This window comes from Cyprinodon tularosa, unplaced genomic scaffold (assembly GCF_016077235.1).
Source record: "Cyprinodon tularosa strain WSP-4 unplaced genomic scaffold, ASM1607723v1 ctg90, whole genome shotgun sequence".
NCBI lineage: Eukaryota > Metazoa > Chordata > Actinopteri > Cyprinodontiformes > Cyprinodontidae > Cyprinodon > Cyprinodon tularosa.
In genome coordinates, this window is record NW_024039674.1 from 1228672 (window position 1) to 1255284 (window position 26613).

Below are 26613 nucleotides of genomic sequence, written 5' to 3' on the forward strand. Positions count from 1 at the left end.
GACACGTTTTTTGTGGACTTTTATGGACCTTTCTGTCTCGGGCACCATAGACCTCCATTATTTGAATGTCAGCAGACAGCAAGAAGCCTCCCAGATCTCCAGATGCATTTGAGATATCAAAAAAGTACTCCAGGGTGTTGTTCAGCATGGGGGTGAGTAGAAAATGAAGGCTAATCATGTTTTGGGTGTACTATGCCTTTAATGTCAGGGTTCTGCTCTCTGTTTATTTTTAGCTTCTTTGTATTTGTATTTGCTCACTAGCAGTATTTAGTTCTTGGGTCACTTTCTATTGCCCCTTTGCGTTTGTTTCCTTTCCCTTTAGCTCCCTTCTAGTTAGTTCTACCCATTGCTCATAAGCCCACCCTTTGTTCTGTTTTCCATATATACACCACCTCTGCAGTCACTCTGTGCTGGTTTCTTGTTGTTGTTTTGCTGCTCCATCGTCTCCTTGCTTCCCTTTTGTATTTTCCCTTTTGGTTTTATCAGTATTTTATATTTTTGTATTTTTGCCCCTGTTTACCTCTGTATTTGGGTATTTTGGGTCAATTTCAACTTGAATATATGGTTTCAGTCAAGCCTGATAAAAATAAATACCTTTGTTTATCTGTGCCGCAGTAGTTTTAATAAAAAAACAGCTAATTAGTCAGCTAATTAGCCGACTAATTAGACAATGCGGTTTATTTTTTGTTCTAATTGCATTCAATTAAAACAACTGCAATTCAGTCGACTTCAAAGTAAGTTTTCTTTCTTACTTTTTTTTCCATTTTCACTCGAAATACTGAAACTGTCAGAAAGGAAGTGCATGAGAACTACAACTATAAGCTGAGAATTAGCATAATTTGAGATGGTTTAATGGTTTTTAAGGTCAGTCAATAGTGCTTTGCATGCATTGATGCTCCATGCTGGCTGCTCTTCTCATAAAATCACCTATCTATCTAACTTAGTAGGGTTGGATCTGTTACTAAATTAGTACTTTATGTGGCCATTATAAGAGCATTTTTGCAGTGTCAAAAAAATTGTTGGGGTTTAGCGTTACCTCCCTTTTTATAGCTCAATCTTTTAGTGTCTAAAGTCATACTGTACATGTTACCATCTATGCTCATCCTTAATGCAGCACAGCACTGATTGTTGTAAATTTTATTTCACAAATACCTGCTAATATGCTGCTTGTTTTACTGACTACTGGTTTATGGAGAACCAAATCACCTTTTTTTCAGCTATAGAAACCAGTGAGGCCCAGAACTTTAAGGGGTGAGCCTATAGATTCACAGTTATAGCCTACCGCTGGTGGGTTAAAGGTAGAGCAGAATGCAGTCTATATATGTCCGTCCAGACCACAAACAAAGCATCTGCACTCACAGAATGAGTCTGCCTTAACCATGTGTAGATATATGTGTTTTGAGGCTCCCTGCCAACCAAGTTACAGAAGAGAAATGATCTCCGGTCAGGTCAGACCAGAAATCACCACTGCTGGGAATTATGAAGGTTTTAAACTGTAACATTAAGAAGAGAAGGAGAAGGAGAACAGAAACAAACCGATAGATAGCTTGATCATACATGATGATGCAGCATAACTAGCCCTGAATACGTAAATCGTTGCTGCAGATGAAAATGAGTCTGACCACATAAGGTTTGATGAAACTCAGCTCCAGAAAATGATCTAAAAGTCACTCTGTGGTGTTTGAGGCCCCAAGTTATCTTAGGTGATAGGTCATAGGATTTTTTTTCTTAGTCATTTTAAAGCTGTTCATAAAAGAGAAGATCCTCTTCTGCTCTTTCTCCTCTGCCTGCATCTTCTCCACATATAGATCATAACTGCCACACCGTTACAAATTACGGCTGCCTATAAGATGTGCATAATACAAAGAGAAAAGTAATGAATGCACTTGGTGCTTAATTGGATCACTCCACACTTATCACATAAACAAATTAGCAGCATTTCCTCTTTCAATTGGTCCTTGAGCTAATGGACAAATAAATTGGACAGCAGCTGGTGTTACCTTATAGCCCAGTCCCGCACACATCGGTAAACCTGGTCACGATTCATACCAGGCTGTTATTATTTCATTTAAATGTCGCACTAATGAGAGATCAGAATCTTTTTATAGTTTATCCTATGCCTGAAATAAAACTCCATCACACTTTCCTTGTCTATCATGTTGGTTTCTTCCTCTGTTCCAGAAGGTGCGCTGTAGGAGGATTATGTTTTAGTATTTTTTGCTTACCCTTATGTTCTAGAGAAAAAAATAAGTTGATTGGGAGAACAAGTTTGCGCACAAATTAGTATTTCTTGGCCACAAATTAATATTTCTTAAGCACAAATGAGTATTTTGGGAATGAATAGGTATTTCATGCATGGCCTTCAGTATTTTCCTTTGTAGCTATCAGTTCCAAAACACAGACGGAGACTGTTGCATTTTGGGGTGCTAAACCTGGAAGTTACAGGTTAGACGCTTCCTGGTGGCTTAGCGTGTTGCTTTAATAAAAACAGGCATAGTGAAGCTTAAAAATCTGCAATAATATGCTTGTATTTAAGTTCCAAATATTTTTTTTCTATCTGTGTGATATAGACAGTTACTTTTCTTTGAAGGATATCCTACTCAGTTCTTTTATTTCCTCCTCAGATTTAATATATGATGAATAATTACTTAATGAAAGGCCTCTTAATAATTTTTATATTTTTCATCAGTTTAAGAGACATGTTCAAGAAATGACTCAGGTCCTCAGAGAGCTGGAGATTTCCCTGAGGACCAATCACATTGGGTGAGTCTTCTGCACTAAACAGGGTTCAACATCAAAGAATGTAGATAGAGAAAAGAAGACACTGATGGATTTGAAATAATGAGAAAAATAGACACAATTTCTTTGTTCTGCAAATGTTTGTATGCTTTCTTTAAACGAGATTGGTAAAAATCTTAAAGAGCTAGGAAAGCATTTAGAGCTCTGGAGCTGCACGTAGAAAGAAAAAGAGCCTTTTTGTTAAAGCGGTGCTACAGATAAAACTTTCATAACTTTTTTTCTGAGTTCTGCTTTTTCTTACAGTTGGGCTCAGGAGTTCCTGAATGAGGAGAATCAGGGGTTGAATGTTCTGGTTAATTATCTGTCTGTTGCTCAAAGCGCTGTAACGTAAGCATTAACTTAAGATATGATTTATTTATTTTTTATGTACTATACAGATATCACAATTTATATGAAACTTGTTTATGTTGTTTACATTCCTGCTTCATTTAGAATGGTTTAAACAAAGGAAATGTTAGCTCAGATGGGCACCAATATGTCTCTCTTTGATGACTCCCAGGTCTGACACAGAGACTTCTGAAAACGGGATGCTGCCCTCAGATAAAAGCAAGCCTATAGACAAGTCGATGGAAGATCTGTGCATGAATCCCAGCAACCCTCAGGCCAACCAGGGCGCAAAGCTTACCAAGGGGATTACAATCAAGTATGGAACATTCTCGAGTGTTGATGATGGGATGTCAAAGAAACTATGTCATGAATATTGTCTAATGTCCTGCAGGATTTATGCTGGAATCAGGACATCAATATTTAAGACACATTTTTGCTTTCAGCTTTTTCTGTGACGATTGATTCTTGTTGTTCCAACACCAGTGGTTCACAAAGCAAAGTTATTGAAGACATAGATGAGAAAATAGGTGTGGATAATTGGGTCTAGAATAAATATTTTAAAGGTCCCATAGATATCAAAGCCCTTGAACGTTTCTCAGAGAACACATCTTTTTAGTTTCTAATAATTCTGGTCTTTTTTTTCTGACAAATAATTGTTCCTCTTGTTAAAATTGTGGTTGCAGTTTTAAAAACCAGCACAAACTTGGCAGCATGGCAGAATTGCCCCAATTCATTGATTGAGGCAAAAATGTATCCAAAAACATCATAATATTGATTATTTACAGACAGACAAAAAAATTAAGCTGATTAATTTTACTGATTATTAGAGATATAAAAAACAGATTTAGTTAGTAAATGCTGTACTGAGTATGAATCTATAGTAAATACACAGGAAATTGGCCGATTAGGATCTCTGGGGTATCTCTGAAATGCTGGGAATTATTTAAGTTACTTTTTGACGTTCAGGAACTGAGTTGGGTGTAGACTAATACTTAAAAGCCTTGGTTTAGATTTCTGTGGATCACTTTTATATCTTCTCCTGGTTTTTACTGAGATTTGACATAGAATTCTAATCCTGTCACTGTTAAGGCAAATTGTTTCTGTTTCCAAGCTGACAAGACCTTGGGCATCTAGATTGAATATGGAATGTAGGCTTTATGTTCCCATAACTCCCCACATGAGTCAGTAACAGCAGAGAGGTGCATTTCTAAAGCCGCCCTATCTTCTACTAATCATAGAACACTCTGTAAATAGCTCACTGCATTCTTTTCATATTGAAAATCAAGGTGTTGTTTTTCTTTCTGTTGAACAGAATGTATGTTAAAATCTTAAAAATGTCTGAACCGGATGTTCAGAAAGTGTAGGCTGACATTATCTGATATGCAAAGTATTTATGTGTCTCTATGTATATTCCAGATAATTCAGGAACATATTCCTCATTTATAGAAAATTGTGTATTGATTTTTTTACACTTCTTAAAAGGATAATAAGCCTAACTATGCAGGTTTGAAATATTAAGTTTGAAGGCGTTTGTAGGAGTGACCAATAATATGAATTTTTCCATAGTTTGATGCAATAGATTTAACTATACAATTATTACATTGGGAGAGAAAATGTTTATTTGTAGCTGTGAAATAATTTTTTTAACAACAGTATATTGATTGTTACGGCATACACTGCTCCTTTTGATGGATTCATTATTTTTCAACAGAAGAGGTCAGAGGGGATCACGTGTCATTGGTCAGAAGGATGATATTCATCTGTGCATAATGTGTCTCCGTGCCATCATGAACTATGAGGTATTTAGATGCTTTCAGACATTTTCTGCAGTTTTTTTGTTTTGTTTTCAGTTTACAACCCACTGCAGAGAAGGTGACGGTAAAAAGGTTCATGAATGCAGGGAACGCAGAAAACTATAAATGGTTTAGAGAAAACTGCAGTAATTCTCATCACTCTATGGTTGCATGCATGCCTCTTATTTTTTTGTTTTGTGTTATGAAAGACTTTGGCCTCATTTAAGTCCTTTTTCAATTTTGTTAAAGTGAACAATATAACTGTGCAAAAATTATCTGAATCTTGTGTTATAAGGTGCTTTACTTGTTCTTAAAAACCTACTGGAGAGAACAAATATAACTGATAACATCAAAATGCTTAAAACAGAAGCAGAAGTAACATAAATCAAAAGTGTTTAATATACCAAAGTAAATTTTTTGTCATGTTGACTAAAAAGCTGGTAATGCATTTTTTTGTAAGAGTTTAATTTTCTGAGCAATGTTTGTTTCTGAGTAAATCATTGAGCCGTTTGGTTGTTGACGTTTGTAATAAATCAATTATTTCTTTGTTCTTACAGTCCGGGTTTAACCAGGTGATGAAGCACCCGAGCTGTGTCAACGAGATAACCCTCAGCCTCAACGACAAAAACCCCAGGTTAAACCAAAACTCTCAAGATTCTTCATTATCGATAAAAAAAAAAAAATTTATATATATATATATATACAGTATATATATAGCAAAAGAAAAAAAAACATGAGAGATAAATATAGTCCATCAGAATGAATCACTCCATAAAGAATCATTTCTTTTATTGGCTGCACTTTTGCCAACATTTTCCTTTGTTAGATTCAGTTTAAGATAAGAAGCACCTACATTTTTATTTATTGTTATTACACAACAGACCCTGAAAACCAAACCATTTTTCCCAAAATTGAAAAGTTGCTCTCTTTATTTCAATACCCTAACAAAAAAATTTACAAGAAATAACTTTGTTACAAAATTTTCTGTAAATATGGCTACCCTACTACCCAAAGCAACAACACATTTTAAGCTTCTGCTTCTAAGTGGGTGAAGAAATGTCATTCATTCCTGAAATTGACCACAGTTGGAATATTCTCTGTGGAATGGTTTAATCTGCTTCAGTGTTTTGGTGTTTAACATCCAGACAGCTGGATGGATGTTATATGTTATATAATTTTAAGAGTTTAGAAAAAATCTTATTAACAAGAATAATCCGCTCTGAACCTAAAATTAGAGATTTAAAAGTTAAAGTTTTTGAATAAGGAAGTTTTGGTTGAACAGCCCTACTACCATGGTTTGTCCTGATACTGTAGCTGACCTTAATTGTTCTCATCATTCACCTGCCTAACTTTGCTTTATATTTAGCTCAGCCAAGCTATTGGGGCCAGATCATTGTATAATTTATGTTTTTTTTCGGTAATTTTTGTTATACCAAGGTTTGTGTCCCCGTTTCTGAAGGCCAGAGGGTTGAGAGGGTTTTAGTGTTTGTCTTGTCGTCTCCTGATCCTTGCTCTTTCCCACTTAGTGCTCTCTGTTCCTGTTTTGGCTCGACAGGGGGACGCTAGTTTAAAGTCCCGTAATCCTGGTTCCTATGTGGAGTACAGTTTAAAGTTTTGCAGTTATCCTGGTATCATTACTTGTCTCTGTCCCTCAACTGCTGAGCCTGCCTGTTGGCATCTGAGGGTGTCTGTCTGATCTTGCTGCAGAAGTCATGGAACTCCAAACCTCCCTTCACACTCTGTGGTTCCTTGAACCCTGAATCTGTATGTTCCTGTTCAGGTCGGAACCCCTGGTCGTACTAAAGACTCCTGGATCTCAGAACTGTCCTGATCTGTTTTCCCTGACCTGGATCAAATTCTTGCCTGCTCACTGTGGTTGCTACATCGGGGACACTCTGGGCAGCTCTCTGCAGCTCATTTGGCAGTCCATCGGCTGGATCCTGCCTTCCTCAAAGAGGGTAGACTGAACTTTTAAAACGGAACGTCAGTGATTGGGTGGTGCCCCATCTCCTCCCCTCTAGCCGCTGCAGTCCTCAGATCCACAGTTCTGCGTTTTCTGTTGTTTTCATTTAGTAAACTTTTTGAACTTTCCCACTCTCTGTCTTTCCTTGAATACTGGGTCCATCTGTCCCCTATGACACCTCACTCCACATCAGAATCTGTATTTGCATGAATCTATTACTTCCTTTTTTTGTAAATAAATCTTTTCTCTTCTCAGGACCAAAGTTCTGGTGCTGGAGCTGTTGGCAGCCGTGTGTTTGGTGAGAGGAGGCCATGATATCATCCTGTCTGCCTTTGACAACTTCAAAGAGGTCAGAAAACAGGCAGTCAGGCATTCAACAGTCAGTCAGTAGAGAAGAGATTCCTTCCATGTGGAAGAGTAAAATTTTAGGTAGAACTCCTAAGGAAGACAGAAGAACTTCAGGATGACAAGAGTACAGTTTCTCATTTTTCCTTTTCTCCTTTAGCAAAAGATATATATATATATATATATATATATATATATATATATATATATATATATATATATATATATATATATATATATATATATATATATATATATATATATATATATATATATATGTATATATATATATATATATATATGTATATATATATATGGACCTGAGCTTGAGTCATTCTTCCTCAAGCCTCTGCTTCCTTGTTCCTTTAATGAAATGCAAATTTTACTCTTTACTTAAATAAGGACCTTGTATCACGAGAAAAATATTCTTCCTTTTTGTATCCCAGGTGAAGGCAGTTCCAGTGTCTGAATAAAAGGTGGATTATTACAAAATTGTGACATTTGTCACCCTTGTTCTACATATGTGAGAGTTGTTTCTCTTAAAGCTGTTTCAACTGCCTTTCCCAAGTCATGAATCTCATCCCAATGCTTGAACGAGCCATCCTTAACAATCTAATCAAAGCTGCAGTTATTCCTGCTGCTTGTGCAATTTTTCTATCAAGCTTTTTTTTCTTCTATCCAATTCCTGATTTAAACCCAGCCTCTCCAACATTGATGGTTGCAATGATTGGATGTCTCTGACTGTCTGCTGAACATCTATAAAAACAGTAATATTCTTTGTGATTTTGTAGGCCATAATATGACAGTTAAAGTAGCAAATCCATTAAATGGTGAAGAGAAAACTTGACCAAAAGTTTTCGTATGAGACACTTACTAAAACTTATTTTTAAAATGAGATGGTTTAAGAAATCAAAAAGGCAAATGTTTTCTCTTTGATTTGCAGCTTGAAAAGAAATTCTTGCCTTATCTATTTTCAGTCTGTTAATCTGCCATATTAATTTTCAGTTATCTGCTCCACAATTCCCACTCACACTGATCTGAGCCGATCTATAGCAGCAGCTCATCCCCACTAGTGAAACTCGCTAAAGGAGCATATAACACTTGCAGAGCCTCTAAACTTTGCCCTTATCTCGGCAGCAGCAGTCGTTAATAGCACCCTGAACAATCCAGACAGACAAGAGTGTAAACCTGAACTAGCAGCATTTATTTTTACTCCTGGTTGTCACAAACCTGCTCTGCATGTTTAATCCTGTGAACCGTGACACAGGAATGCATTTCACTTCTTTCAGGTTGAGATCTCCACTAGTGAAACAAACTGGGGTAACCCCGGACAAGCAAAACAGGGAAGCAAATCTGGCTAAATCTGCTGATGCTGTTTACTTTTCTGCAAATCATGTTAGTTAGATTCGATCTACAGTGTTGTTTTTGTATGGAGAAAGGCGGAGGACAGCATGACACACAGGTGCTGAGAGTTTTGCTCAGTTTCAGTGACACAGAAGCTGAAAGATGGGTGTGAGTCATAGGGAAATGATGAGGGATCCGATCTTCTACCGTAGAGGCAGATGGGCAGCAGGCCAAGAGTCGGTTTGTATGTCGCTCGGCAGCAGAGCAGCAGCTTTGTTTGGGCTGCTGCATTATTTACTGAACATGAGTTTGAGCCTGTGGAGGTTTAGTCAGAAGTAGAGCAGAAAAGGGGCTGATGAGATGTTTACATAGAGAAAACATTTTGATGTGCCCAACAACTGAGAAGTGTTTTCACTCTAAGCTGCTTCTGTAACGGAATGTTTTTACAAGCTGTAAAACAGCAACCTTCCTCTCTTTACAGTGGTTTCTTTTTTAAAGTGTCAAGCAATGTGGCTCTACAGCAGTGGTTCTCAAACTTTTTCTGTCATTCCCCACTTTGGACAAGGGGGAATTTTCAAGCCCCGCCTGTCCCCATCGCCCCAACACAATACTAATGAAATATGCAACAATCTTAAAATGTTCCAATTTTATTGAAGTAACAAGTAGTATCTAAATACAAACTATCTACATCAAATAACAGCAAGCTCAAAAATAAAGAAAATAAAAATGCAGCTGTGTCAAAATTTGTATCAAGCTCAAAGATAGAAAAAATTTCAGTGCCACTCTGCAATCTGTTAATAAAAGAAAAGAAATGAAATCCATCTGGCAAGACAGGTCTATTTATCCCTGCATTAGTGGCTGCAATGAGCCTGTTTTGCATTGCACAGTTTCTCAAAACCGGGTTGCAGGCTTGATACTGCCACTCTCAAGTCATGCTCAATGTTCAGCTGAGATGGGAGTGGGAGAAATAACGTTGTTAGAGAGAGACAAAAAGTGAGTAAAAACACCCAAATAATATAGAGCTACTTTTTTCTGTCCATTAATGTTTATTATTATTATTATTATTATTATTGTTTTATTAAGTTTTAATTTATTACAATACTAACCCTCCTCCTTTACCCGGTTTGTGACCGGCAAAATGAACCATAAAGAGACACTATGGAGGAGTTACAACTTTTTTTAAACTTTTTTAAACGTTTTCTTTTTTTCCCTTGTGGTCCACCAAGGAGCCTACAAATCACGGTACAACATTAACATGCTGCTGTGTGAATCAAACGCCGTTATTTATTTAAGATAAAATATTTCAAATTCAGTTATTTATGATCAACCTGCGCCGTCAATCCCGGCGCATGTGCGCTTTATTTGCAGTCTGAACGCTGAGGGTAAACATGCTGTGTCTCTGACTGCAGCGCTGAGAGGGACTCCTGCGATAGCGGGGGAGAACGGGGTGGGGATGGGGGAGGCGCCCCACGGCAGCACCTGCCGCTGGAGGACAAGAAAAGGAATGATACGTGCTTTCACGTAAGAGTCTCCAAAAGTCGCTAGATTTGTCGCTAGTCGCTTTTTTGAAAAAGAGTCGCTGGAGGGGTCTGAAATATAGCGACAAAGTCACTGAGTTGGCAACACACAACATTATTACAAATAATATGCCGACGTCACGTCAATCATTATTTTGGCACTTCAGTTCCAGGTGAAATGTTTCTCATATCTAATGTTCTTTTAATTAGACTGCATGTAGGCTAGTAATGATTACTTTGTGGGTTTGATTGGTCTAAAAAGCGGCAACATACAGCTATAAGGACAGTTTGCTCTCACACGTTCTACATTTCACACAACACACACACACACACACCGGAACTTGGCGCGCCCCACCTGTCACGTCTCAATTCCCCACCAGTGGGTCGCGCCACACACTTTGAGAACCGCAGCTCTACAGAAACCAGAGAACTTGGAGCACACTGCCCCCATGTGTTCACTGATACCAAAAACTTCATGGGCAGCAAGCCCTTAATAAACAAAGACTATGTTGGTTAAGATTTCTTGTTTTTTCAGGTGTGTTGGGAGAAAAGGCGCTTCGAGAAGCTCATGGAGTATTTTCGCAAAGAGGAAAGCAATATCGACTTCATGGTAAAACTGAGAACATTTATAGAAAACCTCTCCATAATATGACCAGCCTACCAAAGATTACATGCTGGACTAAAATAAAGTTGTTTTTTTAAGGGGGATTATGTGTTTTATGCCTCCAAATGTGAGGCATAAAACTAATCCGATTAATGAATTTTTTTAAATGAAAAAAAAAAATCAAATTAACAACTACCCTTTCGGAAATTCTTAAATTTTGTCTTATAACTGGTCATTTAAGCATCTCCATGGAAGGATTGTGTAGGAATAGTTTTAGTTGAAACTATGATATGTCAATAATTGTAAAGGTAAAATATGCAATTTTGCAGATATTTTCAACTAAGCACTTTCTGGTAAAAAAAAAGAAAATTTTACAGTATAAATTTGTAATTGATATATTGCAAACTGAGAGACATCAGGTCATCATTATCCAAAGCCAAACTGAGTTCAATGACATTAGGTTAAACTTTTTGAACTCCAGCTTTGATTGTTAGGCTAAACACAAATTTTTTTGTTATCCAATTTAAACAACCAGCATTTAAGTTTTGCCACACCTAATTTAAAAATGCTCCACATTTACTATAAAGTGTTGTCAGTTTCAAAGCTAAAATGGATAGAGATGTATGCCACCATTGGATTATAAAAGTAGGTCAAACACATCACTTTTTGTGCCCAAATGACATCCCTGCTTAGCACACTTCCCACTAAAACCTTTATGGAACAAATAAGCTTCAGATAATTCAAAACAATTTTTATGATGTTTTCACTATTTATTTAGAAACCACCTTTAGGCAAGCCCCACATAATAGATTATTATCTCTGTTTGATCACAATTAAAACATACCTAGTAGGTAAAAAAAAAAAAAAAAAAAAAAAAAAAAAAAAAAAAAAATATATATATATATATATATATATATATATATATATATATATATATATATATATATATATATATATATATATATATATATATATATATATATATATATATATATATATATATATATATATATATATATATATATATATATATATCTTACCTTTAAAACCAAACCAATTTACCAAAATTTTAAAGCTTAACAAGTTTTCACGAAATTAAATATATCAATTTTACACTGCCATGTGTCAGTTTGAAGGCTAATTACTTAAATTTGCAACCTCACAATTTTAATTAAATTAGCTTAACTTTGCCGTCTTTGCTCACATGAACTATAGTGTATTGCAGCTATTCTCAATCATCTGCTCTTATTTGCATATTTAGGTCCCCATGGCCAAACTAGCATACAATCTAATAAATTAAGTAAAAAATAAGATTGTAATAAATTAACTGAACAGATGTTCATCGGCATGACCTGAAAGCCATTTCCGGCAGGGGAAGCGATTTACAGCTCTGGGCCCTTCTGCCATAACATCCAGGGGAGGTTTGATAAGTGGGAGTCCGAATCTAAAATAGCGCATTGTTTTGAGAGCAGGCTGAGAAGGAATTTTCCGTCAGCCTTCAAGTCTTTTCTTGCTGGCTCCACATGGTGAATCCAATATTCCGTATTTGATGGGCTTTTCCGCCTTGAAGTGAGCATGGAAATCCAAGATATTATCCCATTTCACCTTTGAGTTCAACCACCGAAGCCAGACTGCTTTCAATCATACCCAGCATATGGCAGCTAACGGTCCTGCTGGTTCACAGCCTTTGCAAGCGCGTCAACCGCTGCCAGCACCATTTTCTCACAAGGTTGTTGTGTGCACCTATATGTAGACTTAAGGTTGATTTATACTCAGAAACCAGGTCGTCTGTGTGTGTGTCGCTGTGAAAGCAAATGTGCCCCCACCCCTTCCGCAAACACTCTGGTGCACCTCTCCAAAATCCTAAGTGACCGCAGACAGTGCTGCAGACAGGAGGCCTCTGATTGGTCAAATCTACATCCACTCTACACTATGTTTGTTTTCTGTTTGGTACCTTACCGACTTGTTTTGTTTGTATGACCGCCATTGTGGAAAACAACTTGTGAAAATGGACCAGCTAGAAGAGCAAGGTGCACGAGAACTCTGGTACCCTTTTCCACCAGGATCCCCACTATTTTCACCCTCATTGTCCCTCTGTTTCGCAAAAACGTAACCCCACTTCCTCAACGCCTCGGCCGTATCCCGACCCATAGCTAGTTCATGATTGTCCCCCTTGCGTAGTGGCATGGTATAACATAGCGCATATATTGGACATAAACCAAAAATACCTGTGAGAAGCTCACTGCGACACACTACTGCAGGTGTATAACCGGCCCTTTACAAAGCACCAGTCTGTTAGTTAGGGGAAAATATTCAAAGAATTTTCTATATAAGGAAATTAAATAACACCTTAATGAATTTAACATGAAATTAGTATCTTATTACTGGACAAAATGTGTGCAAATAGCAACTTTAAGTTTAAAGTTCTCCATAGGGTTAACGTTGTCATTTACATTCTCACTGACTACATTACTGACAGTTCATTATCAATATAGACCTTAAAAAATGCTTGAAAAATCTTCCATTTATGGAAGATATTTTTTTTTTTATGTATCAGAACCCTGTATACTGTCTATCTACCAGGTGGCATGTATGCAGTTCATCAACATTGTGGTCCATTCTGTGGAAAACATGAACTTCAGGGTCTACCTTCAGTATGAATTTACTCAGCATGGCCTGGATGACTACCTAGAGGCAAGTTTAATCTTCCAATTCCTAATCTAATTCTTACTTCTAAAGTTGAATTTTCATTCTCAGCAGCCTACATCAATGTTCCCCAGTGAAAATATTCCAATTAAACCTGGAGAAAACTTTCTGTTGCAGCAACTGAAGTTTACAGAGAGCGACAGGCTGCTGTTCCAGATCCAAGCCTATCTTGATAACATTTTTGATATAGCGTCTCTGCTGGAGGATGCACAGGCCAAGAACAGCCTGCTGGAGCACATAGATCAGCTGCAGGGGCTCAACACACAGGTGACTGAACAGCAACTTCTCTTTAAAGGACAGTGATACACTCTCAGTTTAAGGATGTTTTTTTATTCTATAGCGCAGAGCTGATCGCTGTATGACAATCTATTATTTTCTAGTCATATATGCTATGATAGTCCATAGGGGTTCAATATTATATCAGCCCGGCCTTTGCATAATTACAGACGTGCATTTGTAAGGTTACACACTGATTGGGACAGATCCCAAAGGTGTTCTGACAGGTTGAGGTTATAACTCTGTGCAGGCTAGTCAAGTTCATGCACACCACACTCTACTGCCCATGTCTTTATGGACCTTGCTTTGTGCTCTGGTGCACGGACATATTGGAAGAGGAATAGGGCATCTCCAAATTTGGAATTGTCCAACATGTCTTTGTATGCTAAAGAATTCATAGTTTTCTTTTAACTGGAGCTAAGGGGCCAAGTCAGGTTCCTGTAAAACAAACCCAAAACAAACCCATGCCATAATCCCACCTCCAAACTTTAGACTTGGCTAAATTCAGTCACACACAAGTACCATTTTCATGGCAACCACCAAACCCTCTCTCGTCCATCAGATTTCCGGATGGAGAAGCTTGATTCATCACTCCAGACAGCACGTCTCCAGTGCTCTGAAGTCCAGTGGCAGTGTGCTTTACACCATTGCGTCCAACGCTTTGCATTGCTCTTGGTGATGCATTCCTTGGATGCAGCTACATGTTCCATGAAGCTCTCTGCAAACTGTTCTGAAGCTAATCTGAAGGCGGCATGAACTTTGAAGGGGTGTAGTGATACAGTTTGTGCTTCAGCATCCGCTGACCCTGCTCCTTCAGCTTACATGGCCAACCCCTTTTGGGCTGAGTTGATGTTGTTGCCAAACACTTTAATTGTCTAATGTTGCAGCTGACAATATACTGTGAAATATTTAGGAGTAAGGAAATTTCCCGACTGGATTTGTTGCACAGGTGGCAATGTATCAAAGTTGGAATTCACTAAGCTCCTGAGAATGACTCATTCTTTCACAAATGTTTGTAAAAACAGTCTGCATGCCTAGGTGCTTAACTTTATAAATCTGTGGCCATGGAAGTGATTGAAACACAGGATTCAAATAATTTGGATCAGTGAGCAAATACCTTTGGTACTATAGTGTATGCACATCCTGTGAATGCGTATGACTGGTGAAGCTGGAGGTTTTGTATTAAAAAACTGTTCTAGTTTCTAATTGTTCTCACTTTCTGTCAGTTCAGAGAAAGACTTTTGTCTTTTATGTCTTGATAACAGAACTTACCTAAACATCTGCATAGGGGTATAAGAATAAAATGAAAATAAGGAAAAGTTCACAGGTAGATAAACTCATCAGTGTGTCATCGGGCTATATTTCTGCCAGATTAATTTGAGTCTGGTTTCATCTCAGTTGCTTCTTGTCAAGAAGCAGAAATATGAAACCTTTCCCTCATCAATTAAAGCTTTACCCTCTGTGTATCAGCTAAACTCCAAGCTTCAGGAGACTGAAATGGAGAAGATCTCGGAGCTGGAGAAAAAGCTCATTCACTCTGGCAAAGAGGTGGAACCCTTTAAGGTACACTGCACCAGTTTTCAGAGGATTCAGAACCAGGAGAACAGAAATCCAAGAGGTCCCGGAGGGAAATTCAGAATGGTGTTAGGAAGCAGTCCAAGTTCAGCAAACAGGCAGAATCCAGCAGAAGTCGAAAGACAGGTCAGGCAAACAGATCAGACTGAAACAGGCAGGCTCAGTGGTTGAGATGCAGAACAGGTCAGGAATCAGAAACACTAAGGTAACGCTCAATCACTCTCACCACTGGCTTGAGTAGGATCTGGCTCTGATGACTGGAAGCTGGCAGGTTAAATAGAGACTAGAGCAGGTGACACAGATGAGCGATGATGAGAAACTGGGCGGAGTTAGGCAGGTGAGTGAAATTAATTATCCAGGCAGTCATCAGTGCCAAGATCATGACAGTTTATAAACAGTAAAAAGTTGCAGGGTAGCCAGTTAGCAGCTGACATGTTGGCTCTACCAAATGGGTACTTGAGGGATCAGCATATTTATTGAGTATCTCTTTATGTCTCCAAGCTCTGAGTGGTTCACTCTCCAGTTGATTCAATCCTATTTATTTTGCATTAGCAGCTGGATAATGAACATGAAGGAAACGGATCCTCTGAAGAGCTAAAGGAGCTGGAGCTCAGAGTTCAGGCTCTGGTGGAGCAGGGGATCCTCCGGGTGGAACGCTCCACATCTGGATGTCTAGTTCTACAGGTGGTCCAGCAGGGGGGACAAGGAGGTCAGCACACAAATATTGGTCTAAATAATTGCCTGTCTTATTTAATATTCTGATTAGGGTCTAATGGAGAGTTCCAATCAGAATATGTCTCTCTCTTCAGAGCTAAAACCATTTAAACAGCATGTCAGGATTTTATTCTAAGGCAAATGAAAATGCACAATGTGAGTTCCATTCGTCATCTGATTGATCTTTGCAGACACTGTGATGGATGAAGTAGATGCTGCGCTTATCTCCTCACAAGCTCCAAACCAAGCTTCAATGAAGTTGATACCTCCTCCACCTCCACCTCCTCCCCCACCACCAGGAGCTCCCCCACAACCTCCCGGAGATATGGAGGGAGGCTCAGGTGATTTCACCAGAACAGAAAAAAAGCTATAATCAAATTCAGAATAAAGATTATTGGTTTAATTAAAAAAAAGGTAATTGAATTCTGGAAGTAAGAACCCAGAAAAAAATTAATCTTAATTAATTTTAACATAAAAATTTTGTGGGAATTCCTTCATGCTCTGTCTAGCTTTTCAAGGATTATTGCTCTCTAAGGGGACCAGAGAGTTGGAAGATGAATTTGCCCTGTCTAACTTTTCTAGACATCTCACTCATTAGGGAGTGCATCATCCTTCAAAAGAAGCAAAATCCAAGATCCTATCCAGTTTGCTGTTTAAATCTGCAGGCTGTTTTCTGAAGAATAATTGGATTTGGAAACAAGCTACTGACAAATATCACATTAGGGGAATGGTTAAACTAACAAGCTGTTTAAGTTCAGTAATTTGCATGCTTTAAAGCAGGCATCCCCGAAGTCAGTCCTCGAGGGCCGCTGTCCTGTGGGTTTTAGAGGTTTCCCTGCTTTAGCTCAGCTGATTATGATGATTGCAGTTGAGCAAAAGCCTGTTAATCAGCTTTAGATTAAAATCAGCTCTGCTGGAGCAAGGAAACCTCTAAAACCTGCAGGACAGGGGTCATCAAGGACCAACTTTGGGGATGTCTGCTTTAAAGCATTATGGGAAAGTTGAAACTGAGCGGCAGAAAGCCTTAAAAGTCTGAAGCCAAAAGAAGCAACCATCCACCTCTAGTTGATAAGTTTGTTAAGGTTTTCTTCCCATTATGAAACCCTCAGTGACATAGTATGCAATAAGACCATCTGAAAATCTTAACACTTTCTTTAATTCCCCTTCAGGCATTAAAGAGAAGAAGCCTATTCAGACCAAATACCGCATGCCGCTGTTTAACTGGGATGCTCTGAAATCAGACGAGGTGGAGGGAACCATTTTCAGCGAGTTGGATGACCAACATGTCTTACAGGTTTGATTTGTTCTTTGTACTCTTCATCCTTTGCTTGTCAGGGATTGGGTTGCTGAGTCAGCAGTCTCGGTGGTTTTTCCTAGTCTTCCCTGTCCGCACATACCTCCTCTAGTTCCACTAGGGGAAGCCTGAGGTCTTTCTGGGCAAGCCAATAAATATAGTCCCTTCAGAGTATCCTGGGTCATGCCCTGGGCCTCTTCCGGGTCGGACGTGCCTGGAACACCTTCAGAGGGATATGTCCAAGTGGCAAAAAGATTTCCTTTCAATGAGGAGGCTCTCCTCTCAGCCTCTCACAGACGGCTGAGCATCTCATCTTATCTCTTAGAGAGTGCCTGGTTACCCTGCAGAGAAAGCTCTTTTTAGCCACTTGTATCAGGATTTCATTCTTTTGGTCATGATAGAGATTTCTCTAACCAAAAACTGCGTAATAAAAGCACTGCTTCCACTTTCAGAGGTGGCAGACTGTATCAGAACTGCTTTGAGGCTGACCAACAGTCTTTCTCCATGGTGTCTTCTAAAAGCAATCTAACCATGCTTCGCTGCCAGTGTGGTTTTCGCCACAAGAGGCCCTGCAGATCTTAAGGCCACAGCTGTGGGTGGTCACATAAAACATTTTCCACCCATACTAAATATACCCAGCCTCCCTTGGAATCAGATACTGTAGAAGCTCACCCCGCAGGAGGTGGGCCCACTGTCTAGGGTGACTCTTTTGGGCTTGGCCTGGGTTGATCCCATGAGGAGGCACCCAACCACCAGATCCTCACTGATAAACCCCAGGCTTGTCTCCAGGGTGAAGTTCCAGCTGACGTCTTATGCCTCAATTTTATCGCCATCATAAGAGCTTTTGGAAACATACATGCAGAGACTTTTTACCCTGAGAGGCCCTACAGGTGCATTTAAGCCCCCCCAAAACATAGTCTCTGATATCATCTGTTGAAGCAGTGGCACAAGAAGGTAGTGGTTGGGTTCTGTTCCTTGTTTATTTATTCCAAGGTGTATTATCCAGCTTTTCTCTCAACTTACAGGATGTAGAAAATAACATTTAATCAAACTGTAAACTCTGTTTTCAAACACAAATCTACATTATTTTACCTTCTTAATTTTGTTCAAAAAATTGTGCAAATGCTTAGTTGGATCAAGTACCTCACCTAGTTAAATCATTATATTTATTTTACACTTTCACTGAATTATGTAAATGGATTTAACTGATATACTGCAAAGTTATCATCGATACAAGTAACAATGTAAAATGTAAAAGCAACCAGATAATTTTATACCTCTATTTTTTCCATTTATGAACTAAAGCTCTTGCGCAGGCTTTAAATACCTGCCAAATAATAAGCAACAGTTTCTAGCATCTGTTTACACTCCAGTGATTCTGCTCTTAGCTCTTTTGTTTCTGTTTCAGGAGCTGGACATGGAAGCTTTTGAGGAGCAGTTTAAGACCAAAGCTCAGTCCCCTCCTGTAGATCTATGCACCCTGAAGAAGAAAATGACCCAGAAGACCCCCAGTAGAGTATCTGTAATGGAGCCCAACAGAGCCAAAAACCTGGCCATCACTCTGCGAAAAGAATCTGTGGCTGCATCAGACATCTGTAACGCCATAGAGACGTATGTTGTGAACTTTGAAACCCTTAGCTGAAAGCTGCAACATGTAATTTCAAAGAAGTGTTGCCTTTACAGGTACAACCAGCAAGCTCTGAGTCTAGACTTCCTGGAGCTGCTTGAACGTTTTATTCCCACTCAGTACGAGATGAAGCTCATTGAAACTTATGAGAGCGAAGGCAGGTCAATAGATGAGCTCAGCGAAGAGGATCGCTTCTTGGTGCGCTTTGGCAAGATCCCGAGGCTCTCCCAGAGGATCAGCACACTCACCTTCATGGGAAACTTCCCAGAGAGCGTCCAAAACATCCAGCCTGTGAGTATATATGATATAGACCTGCTTCAGATTGTACAGACTCACAATAAACATATATCGGGATTAACATTGGTATCATTGGTATTTTGGTCATTCTATACCACAGTTGGTCTGATAACTAAATGGGCTGATATTAACAGCCGATATTTATTTCCAGCTAGTTCCTGTTTATGTTTCAGGAGGTAATGTGATGTTCACTTGGTTATGTGACCCAACACCAGCTCAATGTTATTTTATATCAACAACTGTTCCAAAAAGAAGATATATTACAGTGTAACACACTCCTTGTTGGAAGAGCTTTGCTCCAAAGCATGGTTTTACAGATCCTTTAAGACTCATACATGGCTCCATGACCAGGCTTTCATCCAGACTAGATAGACCACTAAAGGTCTACTGCACATCATTTGAAACTTTCAAATTAGGGCAACATGTTTGCAAGCAGGTTTGGACAGCACCAAGGTGTGTGCTCTTGTTTTGGGATCAGAGTGAGGACAATTTTTCCAATTCCACTGATAAATTGAGGACCAAAGTGAGGACATTTTAACTTCCCTATATGCTAAAGATTAAGCTTAGGACTAAGGCGTGCATTCCTAATAGTAGGGTTAGGTTTGCACTGGTAGTGGTTAGGTAACTGTCAGGTAGGGCATAGAAAAGGGTTGAAAGGGACTAAAAAAACAATAGAAGGCAAACTGAGTCAATATTTGGTCCTCATTACAAATACCAAGACCAGAATGTGTGTGTATGCCTGCAGTTATCACCATTTTAAATAGTCCACTTAAAATGTATTTATAGGTATACCTTCTTTAATTTTAGTATCCAATTAAAATGACCAGATTAAATGCAAAGAGAAGTTTTTGTTTTGCTATTTTTACTGCTATTGAATCCATGTTGACCCTTTGAGAAACTAGATATCCCTCCTTAGTAAATAATTTCTAATTCATTATCCTTAACCCGACCTCTAGACTCAACAATCTCCCAAACAGCTATAAGAAACCCTTTCAAACTTCATGGAGCTCCTAGGGGAAATAAAGAAGTCAATATCATTATAGAAAGGGTTAGAAAGCTGTTTAAGGTCTTGGTAAGACAGTGGATAACAATTAGAGCCACTTTACCTAAATCTGTAGAGCATCTTCCCTACAGTGGTCACTCTACTAAAATTCCTATAACACAACAGGGGTTCCAAAACAGAAAAACAAAAAATTAACAGCATCTTTATGATTCAATTGTAATAAACAGAATTAATGAAAGCTTAATTTTTTCTCTCAGCAATCGAAAATGAGAAGCTGTGTCCATCATTTCACAATTTTATTCCAGAAGGCGATGCTCTAAAACAGAGAGAATATGTCATGCAGAAAAATATTTCAACACCTCTACACATTAGAACATTAAACCACCATAGAAAGTTTTTTTTTTTTAAATCTCCTTTTAAGTTTTAAAACATTGCATCTGTGTGTTTTATTCACTATTTGGTTTTAGCTCCTACCAAACTCCTTGTTTGTCTGACACCATAACCGTTTTTTTTTTTTTCTCTCTCTTCTTGCAGCAACTGAAAGCCATCATTGACGCTTCGATGTCGGTCAGATCATCTGTAAAACTAAAAAAAATCTTGGAGGTGAATATATTGAAAGAATTTTATACAAACATGTTTAAAGGAGTGAGAAGGCAATGCAATAATAAAATATATTCTCCACTATGTGATATTTGTAAGACAACATGCTTGTTTTTTTCTGGTTTAAAGATTGTTTTGGCATTTGGAAATTACATGAACAGCAGCAAGCGAGGGCCAGCGTATGGTTTCCACCTACAGAGTTTAGACCTGGTGAGAAACCTGAAACTGGATTCAAGTTTAAGTCTGGAGCTATATTTTTTTTTTATACATCATTCAGTCATTTTTAAAATTTTATGTTTTTTACTCCTTTAAGCTAACTGACACCAAATCAACGGACCGCAGACAGACGCTGTTGCACTTTATGGTCGGCATCATCCATGAAAAATACCCAGAGCTGCAAAACTTCTACACAGAGCTAAACTTCCTGGAAAAGGCTTCACTTGGTAAAGATGCTCAGAAATCACTCAGGTCTAACCAACAAATGGCAGCAAAGCTGCTTAGAAACCTTTGGTAATTCCAGTGAATCAATTTAAATTGAAAAAAAAGTATGATATAACTGGAAGAAAACCTCAAAGTCTGCATGCTTGCAGCTTTTTCTGCTTATTTTAGATTTTTCTCTAGGTAAACACATCTGAATCAAATCAACTGCTCATTCCAAAACAGAACTTTAATTACATACCAGTCATTTTCAACAACGATATCTTAAAGCTCTCCTTTGATTAAAGAATAATTTCAATGTTCCAGACTTTAGAAACTAACTCTTGCCTCTATGTTACTCAAACAAAGAGCTTTAATTCTCTGTGTGTGAATAACTACATGCTCAGGTACAGGATGTATGCATTTACAATAGAAAAACACAAAAACTTGTCCTTTCATTACAGTTTAGCAAGAAGATTTTTTTCTTTAAGGATTCCTCCTCAAATTCTTCCTAACCGGGATTATTTGTACTAAAACATTACATCAAAGGTGATACAACTATAGAATGTTAAACAGTCATTGTTTCTTAGATTATATTTCAGGAGTCTGTTAAAACTGATTGAAGTGAAATGGAATTTTTATTACTTAATAAACTAAATCAAGAACATTTAGCTCAAATTTTGTTTTATCTGTCAGATCATTTCAGGCTTTTATTGTATTTGGAATAAAATAACCCATTCTGTTAACTTTTTATTTATTTAACCTTTATTTAACCAAGAAAAAAGGCAGCAAAGTTACGTAAGATACATTAAACATAGATACATTAAAATAAATGATAGGTACATAAAAAATTAAAAACATATCAAGGAAAACAATTACAAATCATTGAGGCTGCTTCAAATTCTGCTTCAAACTAATGATAATGAGTGCTGACAGGGTGCTACAGCCGTTTATATGATGAACAGAAGGAGCTGTGCAAACACAGCAGAAGAAATGGTGGCTGTCTTAGCCTTAGGGGCTGGGATAGCATAGCCAATTCAACAAGATAAACATGACAATTGTATAAATTGTAAGGTGGCATCATGAAATGTAACACACCCATCAGTGCTGCTCATTGAAAACAAAAGAAAATCTGCAACTTTTAAACTCAATAAAACAGTAGAGAAGATGCTTGGTTTGGCGCATTGAGCACCAGTTTCAAGCCCCACCTTCCCTCTGGAAAGTGGAAAGTAAACAGCTTTCCTTGGAAAGCTTTCCTTGGAAGATGCATTCTTTTACTTAAAGATCTAGTCCACCTCACTGCAGCCTTTGGCCAAACAGGTGTTTCTGTATTACTTGTCTACTGTGCAACAAATGAAAAAAAAAAAAAAAAAAAAAGAAATTACTTCTTTAATTCCTTGGTAACCCCTGCTTTTATTATGGATCATTTCTTTCTGTGTGCTAGTTTCATTCGAAAACATCCTGAGGAATCTGAATGCTCTGGAAAAAGGCATGGAGCTGACCAGGACCGAGTTCTCAGCAGAGGAGGAAAATCCTGTTCTGAATACATTTCTGAACAAAAACACTCCGCTGCTTGAGTCTTTGATGACTGACGGAAAGACGGCACAGGTCGGTCTATATTAATGAAACAGTACAGTTCCAGTTTTAATTTCTGCTCCTTACTCTTTGTTTTGCCTTCAGGCTGCATACGAATCAGTGGTGAAGTACTTTGGTGAAGATCCAAAGGAGACTCCACCCTCAGAGTTCTTTACAGTTTTTCTCCGCTTCATCAAAGCTTACAAGGTCAGAGATTTCATTCGCTTCAGATTTTAAACAAACAGGTTATAATATCCATATTATGGTGTAATATTACATATTGGTCAGATCATTAAAGCTGCTGCTGTGGAGGTCAAAACAAAGTTTACATCATTTACAGTGAGCATATCTGCAGTTCTCCGCCTGATTAATATATAATTAATATTATATTAATATTTCCTGGCAGCAAGCAGAGCAGGAAAACAAGCACAGAAAGAAACCACTCGGGCCAAGTGGTGATGACCCGTCAGCTCCTCCTAAACCTGAACTCTCAAGGAACAAGGTGACAGCCCAGCTTTTTATACCTAATGGTTTACAGCATGCATTACCCTCATTAGATATTATTAAAAGAAACTTAAGAATATTTTATTCATTTGAACTGAAACAAGAGACAAAATAAAGGAATGGCAGAAAAAAAACAACGTTTCTACCCACTTTGGAAAGGTAGTGAACTGACCATTTTTAACATTTTACAATTATGCTATTGATTTTATTCATAAGTGTTTTAAAGCGATGTTTAGTTTTAAATTTAGATTTTACCCTTCTATGATGATTTTACCTGTAGCACTTTGAGGTTTTTTCCTAAATGTAAAGCGCATTACAAATAAAATGTATTATTATTATTATTACCAGCTGCAGTATTTCAGGTATGTAGAAGCTGGATATGATATCCTGCCTATTTGAGATTTATATCTAAGCATGGTTGCGTCACAGAAAATAAGGTGAATTAATGAATAGGAAACAGTGTTTTTTTGACCTCTTTTTGTTTAGAAAAGTTGAGGTTTTTATATATTTATATACTTTTATATTCAAGTATTTGAATGATGATATTATCCACTTAAATGCTTTAGGTTTTAAAAAAAAACATTAAAAAAACCCTAGAGTATTATACAGTATCTTAAACAGCAGAACTGGAAACTGGCTCTACTTTGAATTCCAATATTTACCCTTTGTGGGCATCACACAAACAATATACCTCTTAATGTTTGAAAATTAATTAAAAACTAATCAAAAATTTTGCTTTAAAGAATCAGCTAGTTTTGTTTTAGAAAAATGCTGACAATAGTACATACTTGAAAACAAATTTATCCTTAGGTATAATAAAACAGTTCCCTCTGCCACACTATGATTTATGAAATGATAGAAAAAAGTTTCCAACCATTTTTGGGGACCCATTTTTGAAGCTTTTATTTATGTTCTAATGTTTAACTTAAGTGTAAAAAATTAAAATAACAACAAAATAATAACAACAAAAGATAAATACATATTTTCTAGAAGCTATTTGCTTGTAGGATGAGTGCCATACATTAAAGATAAGGAATGTTGCTTTTTATCTGTCATAAAACCACTAATTAGCTTGAATTGCAAACAAAAATTTTTTTTTCTCATTTAAAGATGCTTAGAAATGCTTTTTAATAAAAGTTCAATGTGAGACTGATTTTTTTTCTTTCAGGTTTCCAACATGTACAGACCTCAGATGGATCTGATTGCAGAGCTGAAGAAGAGACAGGGTTCTCCTCTAATAAGGGAGCGGAAAGATGGCGCCATTGAAGACATCATCACCGGTAAGAAACAACCTGAGTTCTGTGTCTTAACTCTGCCGGCAGTGAGTAAAAGGTCAATGCTTCCCGGTCATCAGAGCTTACCAACCAGCATGTTCTAAAAGTTTAATGATTTCCCTCAACAGCTTTTTAGTTTATTTAGTCAATAAAACCCTGATAAACATAATGTTTCCAAGAACCTTGGTCGCATTTCCATCCAGTTGATCACAAAACAGGCTTAAATCGGAGGCGGATTTGATACGTTTTTATAATTGCATTAAACCTTTCCCTTTGGTAGACAAAAAAGAGAGAGGACGTGCAGGGATACCTATAGATCAATTCCTCCTTCAACTCATGGGGGAAAAACAACAACAACAAAAAATTTAAAGACTCTTTACATGACTAGAGTTTAATGCTGCTCTAACATTCTCCTCCTGTCAGGGACTCTGTCTTTGACAGTGAGGGGAAACCCTCAGCGCTGCTCTTCTGTTTATTTTTTAATCAGGATAAGAAGCTGAATAAACAGAAGAATATGTCCTGGATGAAAACTAATGTAATGCAAAAACATTTTAAAGCCTCACTGATGTGGAAAACTGTCACTGTTCAGTTCAAACGTATGCAGAATTTTAGATCTTGGCAGGAGTTTCAGCAGCTCTGAAGAAGGGAGAATTTGTTTTCAGTTTTCTCCAGAGACTTCAGTTCATCTAAAAGACAGAAGACCCAGTTAGTCTCTGTAAACTGGAGAAAAATAATATTTCTAGCAGAGGCCTCAAAAAAACATTTAATGAGACTCAATAGGAGGTGACATGTTCTACTTTTGAATCCACAAATAACTACAAAATAAAAAGATTTAATGTATCAAAGGATTCATCCCAGTCTTAGACAAAATACTTGAAAAATACTTTGCGTACATTTACAACAACTCTAGATAATCAACATTGATGTAAGGTATTATCTGATAAGCATGGAAAATAATGGCCTTTTTCACTACTTTTAATGACTGAGCTGGCTCTGGTCAGGCTTAAGTGATTAAATCTAAACCACAGTACTTTAAACAATGCTTTCTATATTAAGATTTGCTCTATTCTAAAAAAATCTGTTTACATTTTTCACAAAAGGAATATTTTGAAGGATTTGTAGAGTTTGAAGAGTGAAAGATGATCATGACATCAAAAATGCACTATGAAAGACATCAGACAGGATCCTGATGTTGCAGAGCTCTGCAATATATAATATAATATATTATATAATAAATTATATTTTATTATTAAAAAATATATAGAGATATTTCACTTTCCCCTTGTTTTAAACGACTGAGCTCAAATCATTGTCCTGTACTATCTCTAATTAAGAGGCATGGAGAGAATATTTACATTTTCAATATGATATAATATTTAATATAATCTCAAGATAAAAAAAATATATAAAATGTTTACATATTTACAATAAATTTTAACATTTTAAAGCTAAGCAGCATAAATCCAAAGAGACACATCTCCACTGCACTCCAGCTCGTCATCAGCACTGCATATGGTCATGTTTATATTCGCAACAGGAACTGGGCCCTATTTCCCGAAACCAGATATGAGATTAAGTCAGGATTTTCGGGATATTTGGGCCAAATCTGCAACTGGGTTTCAAGAAAGCAGTAGCACGTCACTTCAGTTACCGTGGTTATTTATTCTGCGTGGCCATCTTGCCCCCGACCAGGCTAACTCTGCTAAATCCGATTAGTAGCGGTGACAGTGATAAGAAACCAAGGACTTCTTCTTCTTGAGATCTTTAGCAGTTGATGGCAAACTACTGAAAACACCTGTTAGCCCTCTAAAGTGGCACTGCATGAAAAGTGAGATTTTCGTCCCCGTAAACCCCCATAAACTCCCGCAGATCTGCCTGATTTTCGTCAGTTTCCGACAATTTGCAACCCGTGCTTGTCCGTGTTTGTCGTGCCACAAATTGTCGGAAACGGACTCTGACGTATGTGGAGAGCGATCAGCTGTACTAATGGCCCTAATTAGCATATGAATGCAGCAAACCCGCGCGGCTGGCCAGGTCTGGCTTGAATAACCTACTCAGT

At 37.7% G+C, this 26613-nt stretch overlaps 1 protein-coding gene across 1 annotated transcript in view; it reads left to right on the forward strand.

The window, feature by feature from the left end:
- The window catches only part of fmnl1b (formin-like 1b), a 49409-nt gene that overhangs the window by 16716 nt on the left and 6080 nt on the right, over positions 1 to 26613 (forward strand). The window contains exons 4-25 of the mRNA XM_038274167.1: positions 2690 to 2763; positions 3043 to 3126; positions 3299 to 3442; positions 4838 to 4925; positions 5477 to 5553; positions 7138 to 7231; positions 10624 to 10698; positions 13276 to 13386; positions 13516 to 13665; positions 15145 to 15237; positions 15802 to 15958; positions 16155 to 16304; positions 17133 to 17257; positions 18666 to 18868; positions 18941 to 19175; positions 20719 to 20787; positions 20914 to 20994; positions 21098 to 21227; positions 22646 to 22809; positions 22882 to 22983; positions 23183 to 23278; positions 24449 to 24560. Coding sequence (XP_038130095.1) covers positions 2690 to 2763; positions 3043 to 3126; positions 3299 to 3442; positions 4838 to 4925; positions 5477 to 5553; positions 7138 to 7231; positions 10624 to 10698; positions 13276 to 13386; positions 13516 to 13665; positions 15145 to 15237; positions 15802 to 15958; positions 16155 to 16304; positions 17133 to 17257; positions 18666 to 18868; positions 18941 to 19175; positions 20719 to 20787; positions 20914 to 20994; positions 21098 to 21227; positions 22646 to 22809; positions 22882 to 22983; positions 23183 to 23278; positions 24449 to 24560 — 2614 coding nt within the window. The remainder of the gene's footprint in view (positions 1 to 2689; positions 2764 to 3042; positions 3127 to 3298; positions 3443 to 4837; positions 4926 to 5476; positions 5554 to 7137; positions 7232 to 10623; positions 10699 to 13275; positions 13387 to 13515; positions 13666 to 15144; positions 15238 to 15801; positions 15959 to 16154; positions 16305 to 17132; positions 17258 to 18665; positions 18869 to 18940; positions 19176 to 20718; positions 20788 to 20913; positions 20995 to 21097; positions 21228 to 22645; positions 22810 to 22881; positions 22984 to 23182; positions 23279 to 24448; positions 24561 to 26613) is intronic.